The 18729-nt window shown below is 35.5% G+C and overlaps 1 protein-coding gene across 1 annotated transcript in view; it reads right to left on the reverse strand.

Annotated features, from left to right (window-relative positions):
• Positions 1-18729, reverse strand: part of atf6 (activating transcription factor 6) — a 41017-nt gene that overhangs the window by 3715 nt on the left and 18573 nt on the right. The window contains exons 8-15 of the mRNA XM_067384054.1: positions 17492-17677; positions 17161-17252; positions 16771-16911; positions 14976-15086; positions 13420-13519; positions 11029-11096; positions 9469-9580; positions 4893-4977 (exon numbers count right to left, since the gene is read on the reverse strand). Of these exons, the coding sequence (XP_067240155.1) occupies positions 4893-4977; positions 9469-9580; positions 11029-11096; positions 13420-13519; positions 14976-15086; positions 16771-16911; positions 17161-17252; positions 17492-17677 (895 nt within the window). The remainder of the gene's footprint in view (positions 1-4892; positions 4978-9468; positions 9581-11028; positions 11097-13419; positions 13520-14975; positions 15087-16770; positions 16912-17160; positions 17253-17491; positions 17678-18729) is intronic.

Here is an 18729-nt window from a genome sequence, read left to right on the forward strand (position 1 = left end):
TTAAAAATAATAGCTCTCATAACTCAGACTTTTTGACCAATAAATTCCTCGGACTTTTCCAGTCAATCGTGATTACTGGATAAGGATTTTTAAATGTTTCAAAGAGATTATAGGGGTAAACATACTGAATATGTGTATGTCAGGTACCTTTTGGATTAGGAAAGTAAATTATTTTATTTATTGATCGACAGTGTACAAAATTCTCCAAAAATAGCATTTTAGAGTTAAGCAAAACTATTAACAATAATATTTCTTATAGAAACTTAAGATTTTACTAATTTCTATGACTTTTCCAGGCCTGGAGATCACAATTTTAAAAGTCCTTGATATTTCCAGGTTTTCCATCATTGTGGGAAGTCAAGTCTAAGTCAAGACAAAATAATAAAAGTTTTAGTACACAGCACATTTAAAAACAACATAATTTAACCCCAATGTGTGGCATAATTCAGAAACTAAACAATGCTGTGTCATACATAAGTGTGTTAAAGGATTAGTTCACTTTCAAATGAAAATTAGCCCAAGCTTTACTCACCCTCAAGCCATCCTAGGTGTATATGACTTTCTTCTTTCTGATGAACACAATCGGAGAAATATTAATAAATATCATGATGCATCCGAGCTTTATAATGGCAGTGAATGGGACCAATGAGTATGAAGCTGAAGAAAGTGCATCCATCCTTCATACCCATACTCCACACGGCTCCGGGGAGTTAATAAAGGCCTTCTGAAGCAAAGTGATGACTTTGTGTAAAAGAAATATCCATATTTAACAAATTATGAAGTAAAATATCTAGCTTCCGCCAGACCGCCTTCCGTATTCAAGTTACAAAGAAAGTGTGTCAGTTACAGTTTTTCCGTAAGTTGAATAGGAAGGCGTAGGACGTAGCGTAAGCTTTTGAACTGCAAGAGTTTTACACTTTCTTAGTGCTCTGAATACGGAAGCCGGCCTGGCGGAAGCTAAATATTTTACTTCATAACTTGTTAAATATGGATTTTTTTAATTTTTTTTTACACAAACTCATTGCTTCGCTTTAGAAGGCCTTTATTAACACCCCGGAGCCATGTGGAATATGTTTATGATGGATGGAAGCACTTTCTTCAGCTTCATACTCGTTGGTCCCATTCACTGCCATTATAAAGCTTGGATGCGTCAGGATATTTATCAGTATTTCTCCTATTGTGTTCATCAGAAAGAAGAAAGTCATATACACCTAGGATGGCTTGAGACTGGGCTAATTTTCATTTGAAAGTGAATTAATCCTTTAATAGGCAATTACCCTTTTACTTATAAAAATCTACTGGTACTCAAGTACAAATTTAACACTCCCATTACATTCATACAACTGAGACTCTTCTAAAATATGCAGTAAGCAATACTGATTGAGCTTTGGTTTAACATACGCTAAGGTCAGGTTGAGACTTTTTTACCTGTGTAATGACAGACTCATTAAAGTGCTCGTCAAACACAAGCAGTGATTATTATTTTGTAAGGAAGCATTAAAAGCATGACGCTTTACACTCACTACAGATGTTCTATGGCCTATTGTCTATAAGGGCAGCCCTCTATACCAACAAAGATGAGAGAGAGCTTCACATGCATGCACAGCATATGGGCGGCAGGAAAGTAACTTTTACAGCAGACTCCAGCACTGATAAAAACTTTATAGGTTGGAGCGCATCATGGTAGGTCAATCTAAAGCACTTTTCCAGCCATTGCTGGTGAATACATTTACGCATCGCATCCTACACTTAGTCGTTCTTGAAGAGCGCTTCGGCCGCACACCCACAATGATGATCTCAATAGCAGTGATTTACAGTAAACTTCACGGTCTCTCTGACGTGTTCCTGAAACCAAAATATTCCCATCCATCTCTAATACTACCATAATGTTATAGAATAAAGTCTAAAAATCTCACAGAATGTGTATTTTCACAGGTGCTTTTTTAAAGAAACCTCAGCAATGCTGCAGAAATCATCACAGATGATGGGTTATAGCAATCATCTCAGTCATCTCACTGTATTTCACTGCAAGCACTAAAATGACACTGAACTGCTGAGCTGTACATATCATCACATATTAAAATATGATCTTTCCATCCTATATATAAAGTTTCCAATATGTCAGAAATGTCATTTTACATTCTAACAGAAGGCTTTTAGTTAGGTGAATTCCCTTTTTTGGATATGTTTGGGGCTAGGCCTGATTTTCCAAACACCATTTAAAATACTGATTAAGGCAACATGTGGACTCAAGGGTAAATTCCTTATGAGAATGTGGTTGTGAACATTTGAGGTTCCAGCCAAACTCACTTTTCCCATATAACAGCAGTGGTTTATCCCAAAAATGGTCAATATTTACAGCCTAAAAAGGAATAATTCACCCAAAAACAAATAATTTGACTAAATATTAATTGAGTCATTGAGTTGAACTATGATTTGTTATTAATTAATCCTCCTAACTTGTGAAGTGGATGAACCAGTTCATTAATAAAAAGAACCATCTCAAAAGAATGAATCGTTCACTGATTTGGTTGCCGAATTCAACTCACTGACTAAATGATCCAGTAACTGTGATTTGTGATTTAACAGTTCACTGGAGGGAAAGATTATGAGTAAATGTATGTTCAGATGTTTCTGCACAAAAAGCTAGAGTATGGCTTCAAAAGACTTGGAATATAATGCATAAGATGTAATTTTTTTTTTTTTTTTTTTGTAATTTGTGGAGCTTATGAGACTTTGTTGTCACTATAAACTGTCTATGAACTGGACAAAAGTTTTTTTGCTTTTGACTAAAGCAATGCCTTTCACTGATATGACTTTGAAAACATGTGCAGTGCACAAACAAAGAAAGAAAGGGGAATATTATGATGGTCATCACCTTCAACATCCACAAACAATTATAATGCTGACTCACTTCCCCACAGGGAAGCCAGTGAAAGAAAACAGATAATATATGTACTGACTCTGCCAGGCACTGCAGCAACAGCCTCCAAACCAAACATGAAATTGAAATCGATCGAGAAAATAAACCTATTGTTTTGTTATTCATGTTGTTTTCAAGACAGAAATCAACCACCTTGAAAACTGAAAGATTTTTCCTCCATCCCTGACCCAAACACAATCTTGAACATGTAGAACAGAACAGAATCAGCTGGGGGCAATTTCCAAAACTAAACTTCTGTTCAGAGTTGTCCAAAACTGGTTCACTAAAAAAAAACCAAAAAAAAAAACCTTGTGAACCCAACATTGAACATGCATTTCTAAATCAACACAGAATGGAGCCAGAAAAAAACTGATTGAGAATACACCACGCTCAACTGTCTTCTCAAGAGGGAATAGTTAGATTTAGGTTACATAAACAATTCCAGTCTATGATCTTTAAGATATGGCAGGTTTCTTGTTTTTTGTTGAGCTGCACAACTAATCACAGGCTATGTGCGTCAATTACAACATCATGCTCTTCCCAGACATCACTTTCTCATACAAACTCACGCACATAGCAACAGGAATGTTTATTCTTCTTGTCATTAAACAACTTGGATAAAACGCCCTCATTTTTGGAGAGATCTTTTAAAACTCTGGTTCCCAGTGCATTTTTTTCTATTTCTTTCTCACAATTTTAGCATTTGTGGCTCTCTAGCTCACTGCTGGGACAGTGCACACACCTGAAGACTAGTCGAAAAGATTTCAAACAGGTTTGCAATTTGTCCTGGTGTCTGCGACTAGTTAAAAGTGCATCTCACAATGTGTCAATGTGTCTCACAGAGACACAAGCAAGCAACTATGAGATAACTACTAAAAGGTTTGCCAAGGACTCAGACATGAGGTATTAACACAATCATGATAGAAATGACTATACTTAGATGATTCTCTCTTTCACAAAAAAGACCTGCAAGGTCAGGATATTACATTTCCCTGAGATCAGTATCAGAATAATTTCATCTAATACTATAAACACAGCCAAGGAATAAAAGTAGAGAAATTCAATAATAAAGGGAATATGGAACTGTTATAGACATGTGAAAAGGCAAAGATATATGCCAAACATGCCAAAAACATGCAAAAACAAGAGAAACTACGAAATATTAATAACTGATCCTGTAATATAATATAATATATAAAATAATATAATATAATATAATATAATATAATATATGTATTTTTTTATATAAATATATAAATATTAAAATGCTATAATATAAATAAAATGAAATGCAATACATTTAACTTATTTTTAATATATATACACCTCACACACACACACACACACACACACACACACACACACACACACACACACACACACACACACACACACACACACACACACACACACTAAATCAATCCCAGAAGTCTAATCAATCCCCTGCTTGGCTCGTTAAATGTTATTATCTCTGGGAGCTCTTGTGTACTGGTCCCCTGTCAGGGCTCTGAGTGGAACCTTCTCATCCAGCAGTTTTGTAATCAGAGGCTACAGGCCTGCTGTGAGCGGAGACACCATACTGGTTTTAAGAACAGTGATCCGACTGTGTTCTCATCAGCACAAAGGCATAAACAGTAATGGTCTAAGAGCAGGACAAGTCTGGGCTATGGTGGTTTTGAGTGTAGGATGTGTGTTTAAATACAAACAAACATCTATTTTTCCAGTCCAAAGACTTTTTCTTTTTTTTGCATGCAATCAAAAACACCTAGGCATTTGCAAGAGAATGGAACAATGCACTTCTTGCAAGACACGTTTTTAATAAACTACTTATAACTTGATACAGCATCTTAAAAATCAGTGCTCATTGTGCTAAAAATCAGTGAGACAAGGACCAAAAATCTGCATTAGATTCATGTGCGCACAGACCATTCATTAGATAACAAGATCATTCACAACTCTTTTCTCTTACCATTGTAATTCATAGCTGGCAGGATCACAGACATCTTGGGGCGGCTGCCTTTGTTGTGATTGGTGGCAGGAAGAAGGAGGTGATCCTGTAAGTAAAAGAAGAACAGCCATAAAAACACATGCATGAAGACAGTTTATTACTTTGGTGAGGACATAAATGGCTCTGGTCACTGTTGAAGATGTTTGAAGCATAAATCTGGTTGCTGAATAACTTTTACTGTTCAGCGCAGTCAAAGTTTAACAGTCTGAGGATGGAGACCTTGATATCCTGATCATACAGTATCACTTGGATAACAGTATACACTACCGTTTAAAAGTTTAGGGTGTGTAAGATTTTTTCATGTTTTTTAAAAGTAAATGTTATGCTCATGCATTAATATTGTGAAACATTATTACAATTTACTACTCTTTAATATCACAATTTATAGCAGTCATTACTTCTGTCTTCAGCATCACATGATTCTTCAGAAATCACTGTAACATGCTGGTTTGATGCTCAAGAAACATTTCTTACTATTACCAATGATGAAAACAGTTGCTGCTTTATGTTTTTGTGGAAACCATTATGCATGCTTTTTAATCAAAAGAACTATTTTTTTTGTAATTAAATTCTTTTAAAAAGAAAATCATACTGATATACATATATACACACTACCCAAATGTTAGTGTTTATACAAATAACATTTGCTGAAGCCAGTTTCTTTCAGTGCAATCAAGTTAAAATTTGAAGCGCTAGAGAGTGTCAAAGAACAATTCTATAATCAGGTCATAAATTTGTATACATTAATCTAACTCAATGTACCATTCGGAGACATTTTTCTGTCAGGACACACACCTGCTGAAGACAGAAACCATATGGACAGGAAAGCCCTGGAGAATGTAATAACACTCATGTCTATGTGATGGATGGGAAATGGTTCATGGATTTGAATCATGTAGATTTCAGTGAACGTGTTAGTGCTTAATACCATCTGTTGTCACTGTAGTAAAGCTTTGCAGAAAACGGAATTCACAAGAGACACAAATAGATCACCCAAAAATAAAAATCCTGTCTTTAATTATTCATTTAATTTCATTGCAAATCTGCATTACTTTTATTCTTCAATAGATTCCAATTGTCTAGCTGAATCTCCATTCATTGTCATTGCCTTTTTAAATGGAAGAAATTTATGACAGCAAGACAAAATTTTCACTTTTGGGTGAAATATCCATTTAATGTTCAATTCTGTTCCTGATTAAAAAGAGACACAAAACACCAAATATGTCATAATATTTCTCAAAGATTATTACATTTGTGTTACACCTTATTCTGGCATTTTTTCCCCTCTTCCCCAACCCACTGTGGTTCTCTAAACTAGATTATAACAATGTGGTCTTTTAGGAAGAGCGGTGGCCAAGTTCTCCCTTTGTGTACTCCAGCAGGTGTCCTGGAACATCTCCGAAACCTGTGTGTGCGATCCTCTGATTCAATAGCTGCCATGATTAGTGCCAATGAGGAGAAAGGTTAGGAAAAGTAGAGAGACATAAAGAATGAAAGGGCAAGTGATTGTGGAGAATGGTATGAGCTATACCCATCTCATCAGATAGGCATGAACTTCTCGTCAACTCTAAAGTGTGACAGGCTCAGAGGGAGCTGCAAGCTGAGGATATTATGATTGGCTTACATGAGAATGACAATAGAATCATCCCTAGTGCAGTCTAAACGTTTTTAAGTGCAACTCTGGGAGATCAGACTATTTAGTTGCAAACACAGTCCAGAGAAGCAAAAATAAATAGGACAAGCAAATTCTCAGAGACACATGCCCAGAAACCAAGGAAACATAATAAAGCCACAAACAAAAACTAATAAAGTTTGTGATTTTTCTCTCATTTCTGAAACAATTAACAACTACTTTCATCCTTTATTTAAATGGATTGTCTCCATTCTAAGCTTCACATTCTTGAAAACAAATCAGAAAAGGGCTGATCTAACAAGCTAAAAGGCAACATGTGTTGTTTAGCAATAGCCCAGGGACTCATGGCTGTGAGACTTAAAATGCTGTAATTAGGGCTGTTGAGTGGTTGAACTCAACTTAAGACTAGTTCACCCAAAAATAGTTGGAAAAGTTTCATTTACTCACCCATGTTATTTGAACTCATTATTATTATTTTCCTTTTATATTTAAAAAGGTAGGTGACAATTTTCATTTTTGGATGAACTATCCAAATTTCCCCTTCATAATTTTAGTTGTTTTGTGATAAACCATAAATAACCCTCTTGAGGTTGTCCACAAACCCCTTTAAAATCTCAATTTTTCACTGATTATCTGTCTACTATTAAACAAAAAGGTCACACGTTAGAATCTTAGACGGACAGAATTGCATTGACCGCTTTACATTCATAAATTGAGGTCAGCATCTGAGGATGTTTTGGAGGAGCTGAGTCAATATTTTTTTAAGTCTGACTTCCCAAAAGAGTGAACAAACCAAGAGACATACTGAAACATAGAAAACAGGGCAGTGACTGATTATGACTAAACCAGTCAAACATCTTCTGGCTCAACTCACCTATGATGAGGCTGATTTTTAGGACTGAATGAACACCAAAAACAATGACAACTTTGATTTTTAAGTCTTTAAAAGTTAAAAAAAAAAAAAAAGATTGAAAAAAGAACTGGCAGAACAGGGCGCAGCATCCACAAAAACATCTTTTTTTTCTAATTATGAGTCACTGACATGATGAGTCATTTCTTTGTTTTAGTTTCAAAAAAAAAAAAAAAAAAGAGACATGAAGACCTGTTTGCCATTAAAAAAAAAAATAGTAAGTCACCAGGATGAAATGTGATAGCCATCTACTCTCACGTCCCATGCAAACTGGTAAAATATTTGCTATGCTAATTTTGCCTTTTTCCTTTGAGCCAACGTGGGTATGTCGTTCCCTTCGTAACAAAACATATTTAAGAACACTTTTTTCAAATATGTCAGCCAACATTATTCAAATCTTCCGAGTGAATAATCAAAAGCAGGTACTGAGTGTATGGAAAAAACTAAACATACAAGGATTAAAAAAAAAACTAACTGATCAAAGATGACGTGCAATTAGACAAACACAAAAATTTTTTTATGCAGATTACTACAAATGCAGCCTGACTCTGAATAACTTACACCCAGCTTGAGATCATGAACGTGTACAAAAAAGTTATTCAAATGAGACTCATTTGAATAACTCTTAGCAGATTCAAACTTTTCGCCTATTACAAAGGTAAAAGTATCAGCAAAAAAATATTTGTTCGCTTACAAAAAATTGTGTATATTGTCTGTTACAAAGACCACACAAAAGAAACAGTCTTGTTTAGTTGATTCAAACAGCCTCGAACAATAGAGGAACAAACAACAATCTCTTAAATAGATTCTGATGATTCTATACCATGAATCTCACAAACTTGGCAAATCCAATGAGTTACTGTTCTGTGGTGCAGGTCATCTGACATCAAATCTGAGGGGATTCAGTGTATGCCACTGAATCATAAATGCCCTGGAGATGCCAGACTGAGATGGATGGTAGTTACAATTTATTGCTAAATGTAGTAGGAAAGGCACATTCGCAGCCCAGTTCAGAGTCAAATTCATAACACAGCTGCAATACTTTGACAAATAATACTTTAAACTTTGATGGTATTGATTTGAGTATAGCTTGTAACTGTCGTCATAGGCAGATAGAAGCATTTTATACTGAAACTAAAATACCGTTCAAAGGTTTGGAGTCAGAAAGATTTAATTTTTTTTTTTTTTTTTTAAGTTTTTAAAAGAGAATTAAGACTGTATTCATTTGAACAAAATACAGCAAAAACAGTAATATTGTGAAATATTACAATTTAAAATTGTAATATTGTAATATTTAAAAAGTAATTTATTCCAGTGATGGCAAAGCTGAATTTTCAGCATCATTACTCCAGTCTTCACTATCACATGAACCTTCAGAAATCATTCTAATAAGCTGATTTGCTGCTCAAGAAACACTTATTATTATCATCAATGTTATTAAACAAAGTTAAACAGTTGTGCTACTTAATATTTTTGTGGATTTTTTTTTTCAGGATTCTTTGATGTATAGAAAGCATTTTATAGAAATACAAATCTTGTGTAACATTATCAATGTCCTTACTATCTCTTTTGATCAATTTAATGCATCCTTGCTGAATAAAAGTATTAATTTCTTAAAATCTTATTGACCCAAAACTTTTGAAATTTTGTACAACATAATTAGTGCAATATAATCTAATTTAATTTAATTTAATTAAAAAAAAAAAAAAAAAAAAAAAAACATTTATCTGACTGGTTTGTATATCTTTAAAAAATAGCTGTCATTACAAGAACCACTGTGTGTTTTATTTCAAACAAGAACGATAGTTTACAAAGTGAAAAAAACAGGAGACCTCCCAAGATTTAACATGCTAGAAGATTCTCTGACAGGTCATGTGCTCTATTGTGGTGGAACCATCTCAAGTGTCCCTTTATGATGCTGTGTGGGCTCTAAAACCAATTAACCATGTTCATGTGTGGCCACAGTCTGATAGAAAGCAGATAGGTCAGCTTACCCGGCGGAAAGAGATCACGTAGAATGTGTCCCCTCTTCTGTTGAGTTCATCAAAGAAGTCATTGTAGGTGCGGCGTGGGGCATAGTACACCTGCAGCTCGCTGCTGGGAATCCTACATACAAGATACAAACACTTCAAACACCGTTTTACATTTTACCAAGGATAAGTACTGCATGTGCTTGTTATAATGTTTACTGCAGGTAAAATCTTTGACTTGTACTGCATAGTGAATTACTTATATACTGATAATTTAATTTCAAAAAGTTCTAGCTATATCTGGTTTACTTTGCTGCATATGTTATAATAAATATAATATGTAACTATGAGCAAGTGAAAAGTCTAATAACAGTTCTCTCAAATCTCTTGATAAAACACTTTCTTTCCTATGTGAATGTGGCCTTTCCCCTGTTGTCAGTGTGATGCAATGGAATGTCAGCCATGCTGATTTCTGGCCCAATGCACTGCTGAGGTCAGCCAAACTATAGCAGTCAAAAATATGATTTACCCTGAGGGAGAACAAGTGATCCACCCAAAAAACACAAAACAAAAAACAAAAAAACAAACAAACAAAAAAACGGGTATGTAGGCAGATACATCTGTAAGGTGTAAAAATAGTCAAGAGATTTTTTTTTTTTACTGCTCCCCCCTCAATAATCCAGGATAGATTTTAAGTCAACAGAAATTCATATCACACGGTACTGTAATGTAACATATTTCCAAGTGAAACAGAATGTGACTTGATTTTATACATCTGGAATTGATAATGGTTTCAAAATGGAGCTTGCAGTGTTTTGTGGAGGTCTACTCCCCTCTTAAAAACACACCAGCACCCACTTGTGAGGTGGCTTTTTGATTGGGACATGACAGCTAAGAGTCAATTTCACCCTTGAGACCATCTCATAATTACTTGGTTAACTATTAGAAAAAAATTATATTAAAGGCTGAATGGCCTGCAAGAATAACCTAAAATGATACTTATATAGCAGTTTGGCTGTTGTTTAACATCAACCTTAACATTACACTGAAAAGGAAAGTTATTACAGAGGTACTATAATTTCATGAAAGATTATGAACAAATAATGGAATAACATGTACCGATGATTGTGAAAAGAAAAGAAAAAAAAAAAAAAAAAAAAAAAAAAAATCAATATATGGCATAGTCAAAAAAATTACCCTCAAGCAGTACTACTGGATGACAGCTTCGGAAAAATTATCTTTAAAAAAAATATAATAATAATCGGGGCAGATTTCCACACCTCTACACACTCCAGATTACTGCCAAATCTACCACCTACTTTGGCAGATCATGAATTGGGCTTCAAACTTCAGTTGTCTTTGTAACACAAATTCTAATTGTCCTTAGACCATTTCTCAGAATGAACATTAGTGAACATTACAACATAAGTTTACACTACAAATAAAAGTTTGCTTGCATTAGCAAGCCCTTTAAAAACCCTGTATAGCACTGATAAAACACTACACAGACCATGATGACAGGGACTAAATGATATGCTGTTAGGCCCAAACAATGACGCACCCCACCCATCTAGTGAAACTTACTTTTCGGTTGAATCCGTGTACTGGATCTGTGTCATTATCTGTGGTACCTCAGCCTGTTTATCTGCTTTCTGTTGGACAATGAACAGAAAAATGTCACTTCCTTTTACCAAATGGCAGATGGAGCAATAATAACTGACATGATCCATGATTACATGATATTTTTAGTGATATTTGTAAATTGTCTTTCTAAATGTTTCGTTAGCATTTTGCTAATGTACTGTTAAATGTGGTTAAAGTTACCATCGTTTACTACTGTATTCACAGAGACAAGAGCCATCGCTATTTTAATTTTTAAACACTTGCTCCGGGGGCGGGGGAGCACGAGAATTAAAGGGGCCGCAACCTATATATCTGTGCATAGTTAATGATGCCCTAAAATAGGCAGTTAAAAAAATGTAATAAAAAAAATCTATGGGGTATTTTGAGCTGAAACTTCAGACACATTCAGGGGACGCCTTAGACTTATATAACATCTTTTAAAGAGAAGTTCTAGGGCACCTTTAATATCTCTATACTTCAGCTCCTGTCATCGAGTGTTAGGCTGATAAAGTGCATCTCTCTCACACTTTGTTTAGTTCTGTGCTCTGTGTTGACAGGACACAGAGTCTGGGAAATAGCCATCCGTCAGTATACCAATCTATATCCAATCACCCAACCTCTCAGCACCCTGCATGACGACAGTATTTACTTAGTGGCTCAGTCTTGGTGATGGAAAGCAAACATTATGTAAACTGGCAGTACCGGAGTAAACAGCTTTGTGATTAAAATGAGAAAAAACTGAGTTGTCGTTGTTGGTGAAGACATTACTTCCCTGGCATTAGCGGTTCCTGTTTAAGACCACCAGGGTTTTGGTACAGGACACATTTTTTCTGGCCCAGAAGGCCTTTAATGTAGTGGAAACGCATGGAAGAGTTTCAGATTGGGTGATGGGAACCTATTAATGGAAAATGGCTATCAGTGAATATATGTGTGTTTGTGTCTGTCAGGGCAGTTTCCCAACAGACACTTCGAACACAGTACAGCCTTTCAAACAATCAACTTGCTGCACACTATGCTTCTCAAAATCATAACAAGCTGTCCATCCAACTGCTCTCACTATTAGTTTTCTGAAAAAATAAATGATAAGGAACTAAAGCAACAGTCTGATTAATTCTGCCTGTACGTAGCGTAAACCGTACAGCTTCACACTAAACCTAAACAAGGCTCAAGGGAAGGTTTCTGGAACTACGAATTTGTGAAGCATTTTTTAGTCACAGGACTATTTATGTAAAATTATTTCAATACAGCTTTCAGTTAAGAATCTGCTACCAAAGATGGTAAAATATGTTTTTTGAACATTTATGCGATGTTATGCCACATAATACAGTCATGATCATTTACAGAAACAGTCCATCTGGATTAACAATGTGTTTAAGCATCTTGCTCAAAAGCACAACAGTGATAGATTAAGGATTATTTGAAACAATAAACTTTTTAGTTTCCAGACCTATTCTTAAAACCATTAGGCTACACCATCCTGATCCATGTGGCTAATCTCTGAACTTTTATCATTGATTTGTGGCTGTGGTATAACCATTTCAGGAGTCAATATGTTGGCTATCAAATAAGGTAAATGTTAAATGTGTGTATGCATTTCAAGACTTGAAACAGACAAGCATTAAATAAGATTAATTGATTAATATTTTCTCACCATTGTGGGAAAATATGAATTAACTACTCTATATAGGGCTTTTAGGGCTTAAACAGAACAGCAAGGTTTTTTTTTTTTGGTTTTTTTTTTTACACACATTCAAATCAAGCAAAGCTACTGACAGTGTTTTTTCAAGAGAATCAGACTTAGTGTGGCAGAGACTGTAAAGAAAAAAAAAGGAAATTAGTCAGAAAGAGAAGTCAGATTGACTGAGCAGACTGGGCTAGGGGGCTGTTTACTTTCCCAAGACTACTGGATTATACTAAGAGTGGGTTAAAAAGGAATGAAAGAGACAAGCAGTGTGAAAGGAGAGCGAGCAAAGAAAGGGGTCTCATCCCTAAGGTAAACATTTAGAAAGATCTATTTAAAGAAAATAAACAGTGTTATATCCTGGTGGTTCTCAGCTGCCTGTATCCAGGTTGGAGGTATGCAACAAAGAGTCTGCACTTGGGTTGTACTGATACAGATGTCATGCTTAAGGTCAAAGAGAAAAAAACAAGGCTATTCAAACACTACAACTGGACAATGTCAAGATCTTTAGGTGGTGTCTCTCTCTGGCTTTGTTCACACAAATCTGATCCAATTCAAATCCAGTCTTTAGGATTGATTTTCCACAATGTCAGAAAGAAAGCAAAAAATAAAGAATAAAATAAATTTAGAAAGACAATTGAGACTTAAAGGAAAATGTTGTTAGGTCATACCGGGATGGTTCTGCCTCTGTTTTGAGTGTTGCTCATGCGGCGGGTTTTGGTCCGCTCAACCTCATGACGATGTACCCAGCCTCTCAGCTCATGTGCTATCCTATGGTTATGCAGAGCAGAAACATCATTTCAATTTTATAATATATCAGGTGGTAAAATGAAAAATGACATCATTCAGAACAGAGTGGTTTAGCATTAAAAAAAATAAATAAAAAAAAAGTTGGTCAACAAGAATGTATCTTTGTGGAATTTGATGAATGGCTGGACATAGAATTTGAAATTGCAACCAAACTACATGACATTTAAACAGAGTATATAGAGAAGAGTAAAAAAATTACTTATTAAAGCAATAAGTCCCAAGAACCCATGGTTTACAGTAATTTTAGACACATTAGCTGTTCTAAAGGTCCCCATATACTCACAGCAAAGTTAATTTTCATTTTTTTTCGCTTAGGGATAAAAAGACGTTCAAAATACATGGCCAGTGGTGTTAGCCACATTGCTGAGAGTGGCATTTAGAAGGATATGTAAATGTGCTGCACGCTTTCCTTTTTAATAACAAAATAAACAACAGCGGTGTGAAAACAGTAGTTAAGAAAGCATCTGTTCATAGCGATGTGGATGTTTGCACAAGCTCTGCAATTCGGCACTCCAGTCACATTTATTTATATACCACTTTATACAATAGACTGTTTACAATCAAGCAACTTTACAGCATTAAACATGAAAAAGTGTCAGTCTCTTTCAATTCTATTTAAAAATTTAATTTCTTCTATAAAGCGACTGTATTCATGTTTTTATTCATGGGGGTCTGACCTCGACAGTATGGATAGAAGAAATGAACCAGAGAAGATTTTCACGTCAAAGCCACATCTACCTATTGTGTAATCACCACAGACCAATAGTAGTTCGAAGGCGTTTACCAAAATGAACATCAAATGATCAGATTTTGTTCAAACTGACATCACACCAGATCGTTCTTTGATTTCGCTTAAAGTATATCGGGGCTTTAAAATCACTGTAAACCATGGGTTTATGGAAAAATGCTTTTTCATTTTTTAAATTGCTTTTTAAAATGATTACCACATATAAACACACAGCCAAAAAAATTAATCATTTATTAATAACAAATAATTTAAAGCGTTGCTGCAGTAATGTTGATGTAATGAAGTCACAGGTATGTGTTTATAGAGTATTTTACAACAGATTTAAATATGGCTCAACCTCATAATCAAGGAGCGGAACTATCCTTTTAAAAAAGCTGATCTAACAGCTGTCGGAGTATTGATCAGAAGATTGCTACAATTATCTTTTACTGTCATAACAGAGCTATGGTTTAGGGCTATTGTAATAAAAATTCCTTCTCAGTTCAGATCAGATCAGACGGGCAAATTTGGGGCATTGCGGACCAGATGCTCTATAAACAAAATTTTAAGAGAATTGGCTCGAACTGCCAGATACTACTAACACTATTAAATGTATAATAAATCAGCATTTGAATAACAAAGGGGATGGGGTAATATCAACAGTGATGTTAAAACAAGCTCAATACTGACTTCATGCACTTGGTCCTGTTGACGGGTGGCTGGCAGGGGGGTGGAGTTCTGAAATATAGAGGATCCTTGACTACCATCAGAGCCTTCTGCTCTGATTCCACATCCTCTAACCTATGAGAAACAGAGAAAAATAAATATTAAAGACAAGTAAGTGTAACAAGGAAAGAATGGAGAAGGGGTTTAGAGGCTTTATCAGAATGTTGTAATTCCAAAACAATGTACGGAATTTTAAAGGCTCTTGTTTTAATCATCTCTTGGTACTGGCTTAACATCTGAAAGAATACCATGTGCAACTGTGCAAGCCAAGAAGGTTCTTTCTTATCTTGTCAATGGAAAAAGACAGCATCTCTAAAAGCTATAAATAAACACTGCCAACAACTAATGCCAAGTTCATGTTTAGCACAGGTACAGTGAAACAGTACTTAAAATAAAGAACGACATCATGAACGACAAAATCCTAAACCATCTCCATGCAAGAAACGGATGTAGACAATTACAGCTTAACACAATAGCGTCAGAAAACCAGGAAAACATGTGGCCTCTGAAACGACATGTCAAACACTTCTGGCTGGGGATGAGTGACAGTGAAGCTCTGGGAAGTTGGATCTCTGTTTCACAATCTTTGCTGACATAGAAAATGTTAAAATGCTCATCTCACAAAAGCAATAGTGAGTGGGAAGTCTAGATTACTGTGGGCTTAAGAAATAAATAAATTAAAGACAGCAGACTAAACTGTTCTTAATATGTTCAACACTCAACAATAAAAATGCTTTATATAGGAAAAATCCTGGATTATTAGAAATGCAATCTCTGGACAGATCCAAACTCAGAATGGGAAGCAGGCAGAAAGTTGAGAATAGAAATGTCAAATACAGGAGCAGGAGCTATGAGATCTATGGAAATATTCTATAAACTGGAGATTTCACAGGAGATTTTTAAATTCTTGCAGGGGTCAATGAACCCCCTATAGAAAATCAACATCTGGATCTCAGTCTATTTCCTTTCATTCATTCTACAGCGCTAAATTACATAATTTCATTTCCTGCTTCGCTCCCCGGATAGCCAAAAAACTACTCGGATCAAACAATCCAACCCTATGATGCCTTTCAAAGAATCTAATACAGTTTAAGCTTGATAAGTAAACTTTAGTCCAGACTCCAGAGTAAGAATGGTTGTTAGTGGAAAAAACAGCATAAATGGAAACACCAGAGATTAAAGGAGGAGGCATAGAAATAAAAACGGACCTAAAAATCAAGCCTTGTGGAACACCACCTGTTTTGGCCAAAAAAAAAAAAAAACCTCAGTCTTGCTAAAGCTGGTGATCTTGACTAACTCAGGCCCCAGAAAGTTTGAAACATGACCCCTAGGAGTGAAGTAACACAAAATTGACTAGACCTGCTTGATGAATGTCTTTACTTTGAAAACCTGTCTCTGTTTTCTCTCAATCAAGTCTTCATGTCTTTTCATATGGGGTATTTGAAGTCCTCCGAGTTTCATGTTTTTGAAGCAATTTTTTGGACATAAGAAAGCAGTTTTGCCTTTCAAAACATCATCCTGGTTAGATAGAACTTAGCTAGCTGCCCAGTTTCAGTATGAAAATTTGTGTGTGGGGCAGATGTAAGAACAAAGCCTTGTTCTCTTACACAGACATTTGGTCAGTCACTCAACACCTGTGCTGACGTGTTTTCTAAAGCAAAAATGGACTTTGCAACCTTTGGCAAGTAAGAGTCCCACATAGAAGACTGAACATGACTAGGTGTTCATGCAGATGTAAAAGACTACAGAATAGTATTACCTGTTCACAGGGTTAAATGTATCAGTCTGAGGCTTGTCTGAATCAAAGTTTTTCTCTGACTCTGGGGAAAAGCCCAGCAGGTGTCTGCCATTGAACCCAGGGGCAGCAGGAAACGTAGACCCTCTGTCTCCTCCAAGCAGACTGGGTGGGACACAAAAGGAAACAAAACATGTCAGGATATTAAAAACCTTTACATAACACATTCCTACTGGTTCCTTCAGAGGAACTGCATATGGGAATCTTCCAATGGGACCACCAATTTCTCCTTGTGCTACCAAGTACTTCCATCTACAAATTTCATGCGACACAGATCCATTCATTTACCAAACTCAAAGTGCAATAGTATAATCTGTGACAAATTAAAATACTGATTCATTTAAAGTTATTTACCTCATTGAACCCAAGTTGAAGACCAAGAAGACCAGGACCGCCATAAGACACACAGCTCTCCGTTTTGGAGCTGTTGCTTTCAGCACGGAGTTCTTAAGAGATGAGTAATGATAAGGTATTAACATATCTTAGAGCAACAGTTCACCCCATTTCAATTTAAAAATAAATAAATAAATAAATAAATAAATAAAATCAACCTGAAAAGCTCTATTAAACACACACACACAACACATCTACAGTACTTCCTTAAGTTGGACTTTTTTCAAAACATTTTAAAAATCTTAAACAACTCAAATTTTTGAATGACAGTGTAGATAGTATGGACACCCACCTCACTCATAAGGCCTTCCACTTGTCTTTTCAATGTGCCGTTTTCATTCTTCAGCTTCTCGTTCTCTGAAAGCGCCACCTTCAGACGGGCCTCCAGCGTCAGCAAATACTCCTTTTTCTTCTTCCGGGAGAGAGAGGCAGACTCTCTGTTCTTTATCATGCGCTGTTGTCTCCGAGAAGCACTTGACTGGAAAAGAAAAGAGAGAAATCAGGTCAATACTGCTCGACAAAACTAGTAATTACACTAGTATTTGTTCACGGGCTGACACACACAGGCAAGGTACTTTGTGGTTGAACTTGCCACCGCCACACAAATGAGATCTTTGACTCATGCATTTGTACCAGACATAGCATAACATGTCCTGCAGGAAAATTGCGTCATTAAGATCATTTGCGACATGAAGTCATACTAAAGGTTGTTTATAGTGCAAGAAAAGTCGAAAAGTGATCGCGGCTAGGATCTCAGATTTTTGCACTAGCTGTACCTTTGATCAAGACAAATTAAGCGTGGCTGGATATCCATGTGTGTCTGTGTCCCCTCTCCACACACAAAACACACACACACTCCACCTAAAGATAATAGCAGACAGGACCATCTGGAATACTGTCCAGTATAGAAAAATGTGAAGACAGAGGAAGACCTAATGTCCTATTTTCCATTCAAGGCCATGAGAAAGTTTCTGTTGCTCATTACAGGTCAGAATTATAAGTGGAGAATTGAAGAGGAAAAATACTGATGTAAATAAAATAAAAAATGTAATGTAAATAATGATTTGAACTAAATTTATGATACCATTATAAACTTAGCTTCACGATAAAAAAAAAAAAGCTTGGGCAAGATTTTTGTTTTTGAAAAAATAATACATTTATTCTACAAGAGCACATTAAACTGATCAAAAGTAAGAGTAAATACATTTATAACACAACAAAGATTTCTATTTTAAATAAGTGCTGTTCTTTTAAACTTTCTATTCATATAAGAATCCTGAAATAACAATTTTACTGTTGTTTCCACAAAAATATTACGCAGCAAACTGTTTTCAACATTGATGATTTCTTGAGCACAATTAGCATATACTAATGGTTTATGAGTCATGATGCTGAAAATTCAGCTTTGCCATCACAGGAATAAATTAAATATTAAAAATAGAAAAATATTGTAATAATATTTCATAATATTATAGTTTTTAATGTATTTTTGATCAAATAAATGCAGCCTTGGTGAGCATACGAGACAAA

This window comes from Chanodichthys erythropterus, chromosome 4, assembly GCF_024489055.1.
Source record: "Chanodichthys erythropterus isolate Z2021 chromosome 4, ASM2448905v1, whole genome shotgun sequence".
Taxonomy (NCBI): Eukaryota; Metazoa; Chordata; class Actinopteri; order Cypriniformes; family Xenocyprididae; genus Chanodichthys; species Chanodichthys erythropterus.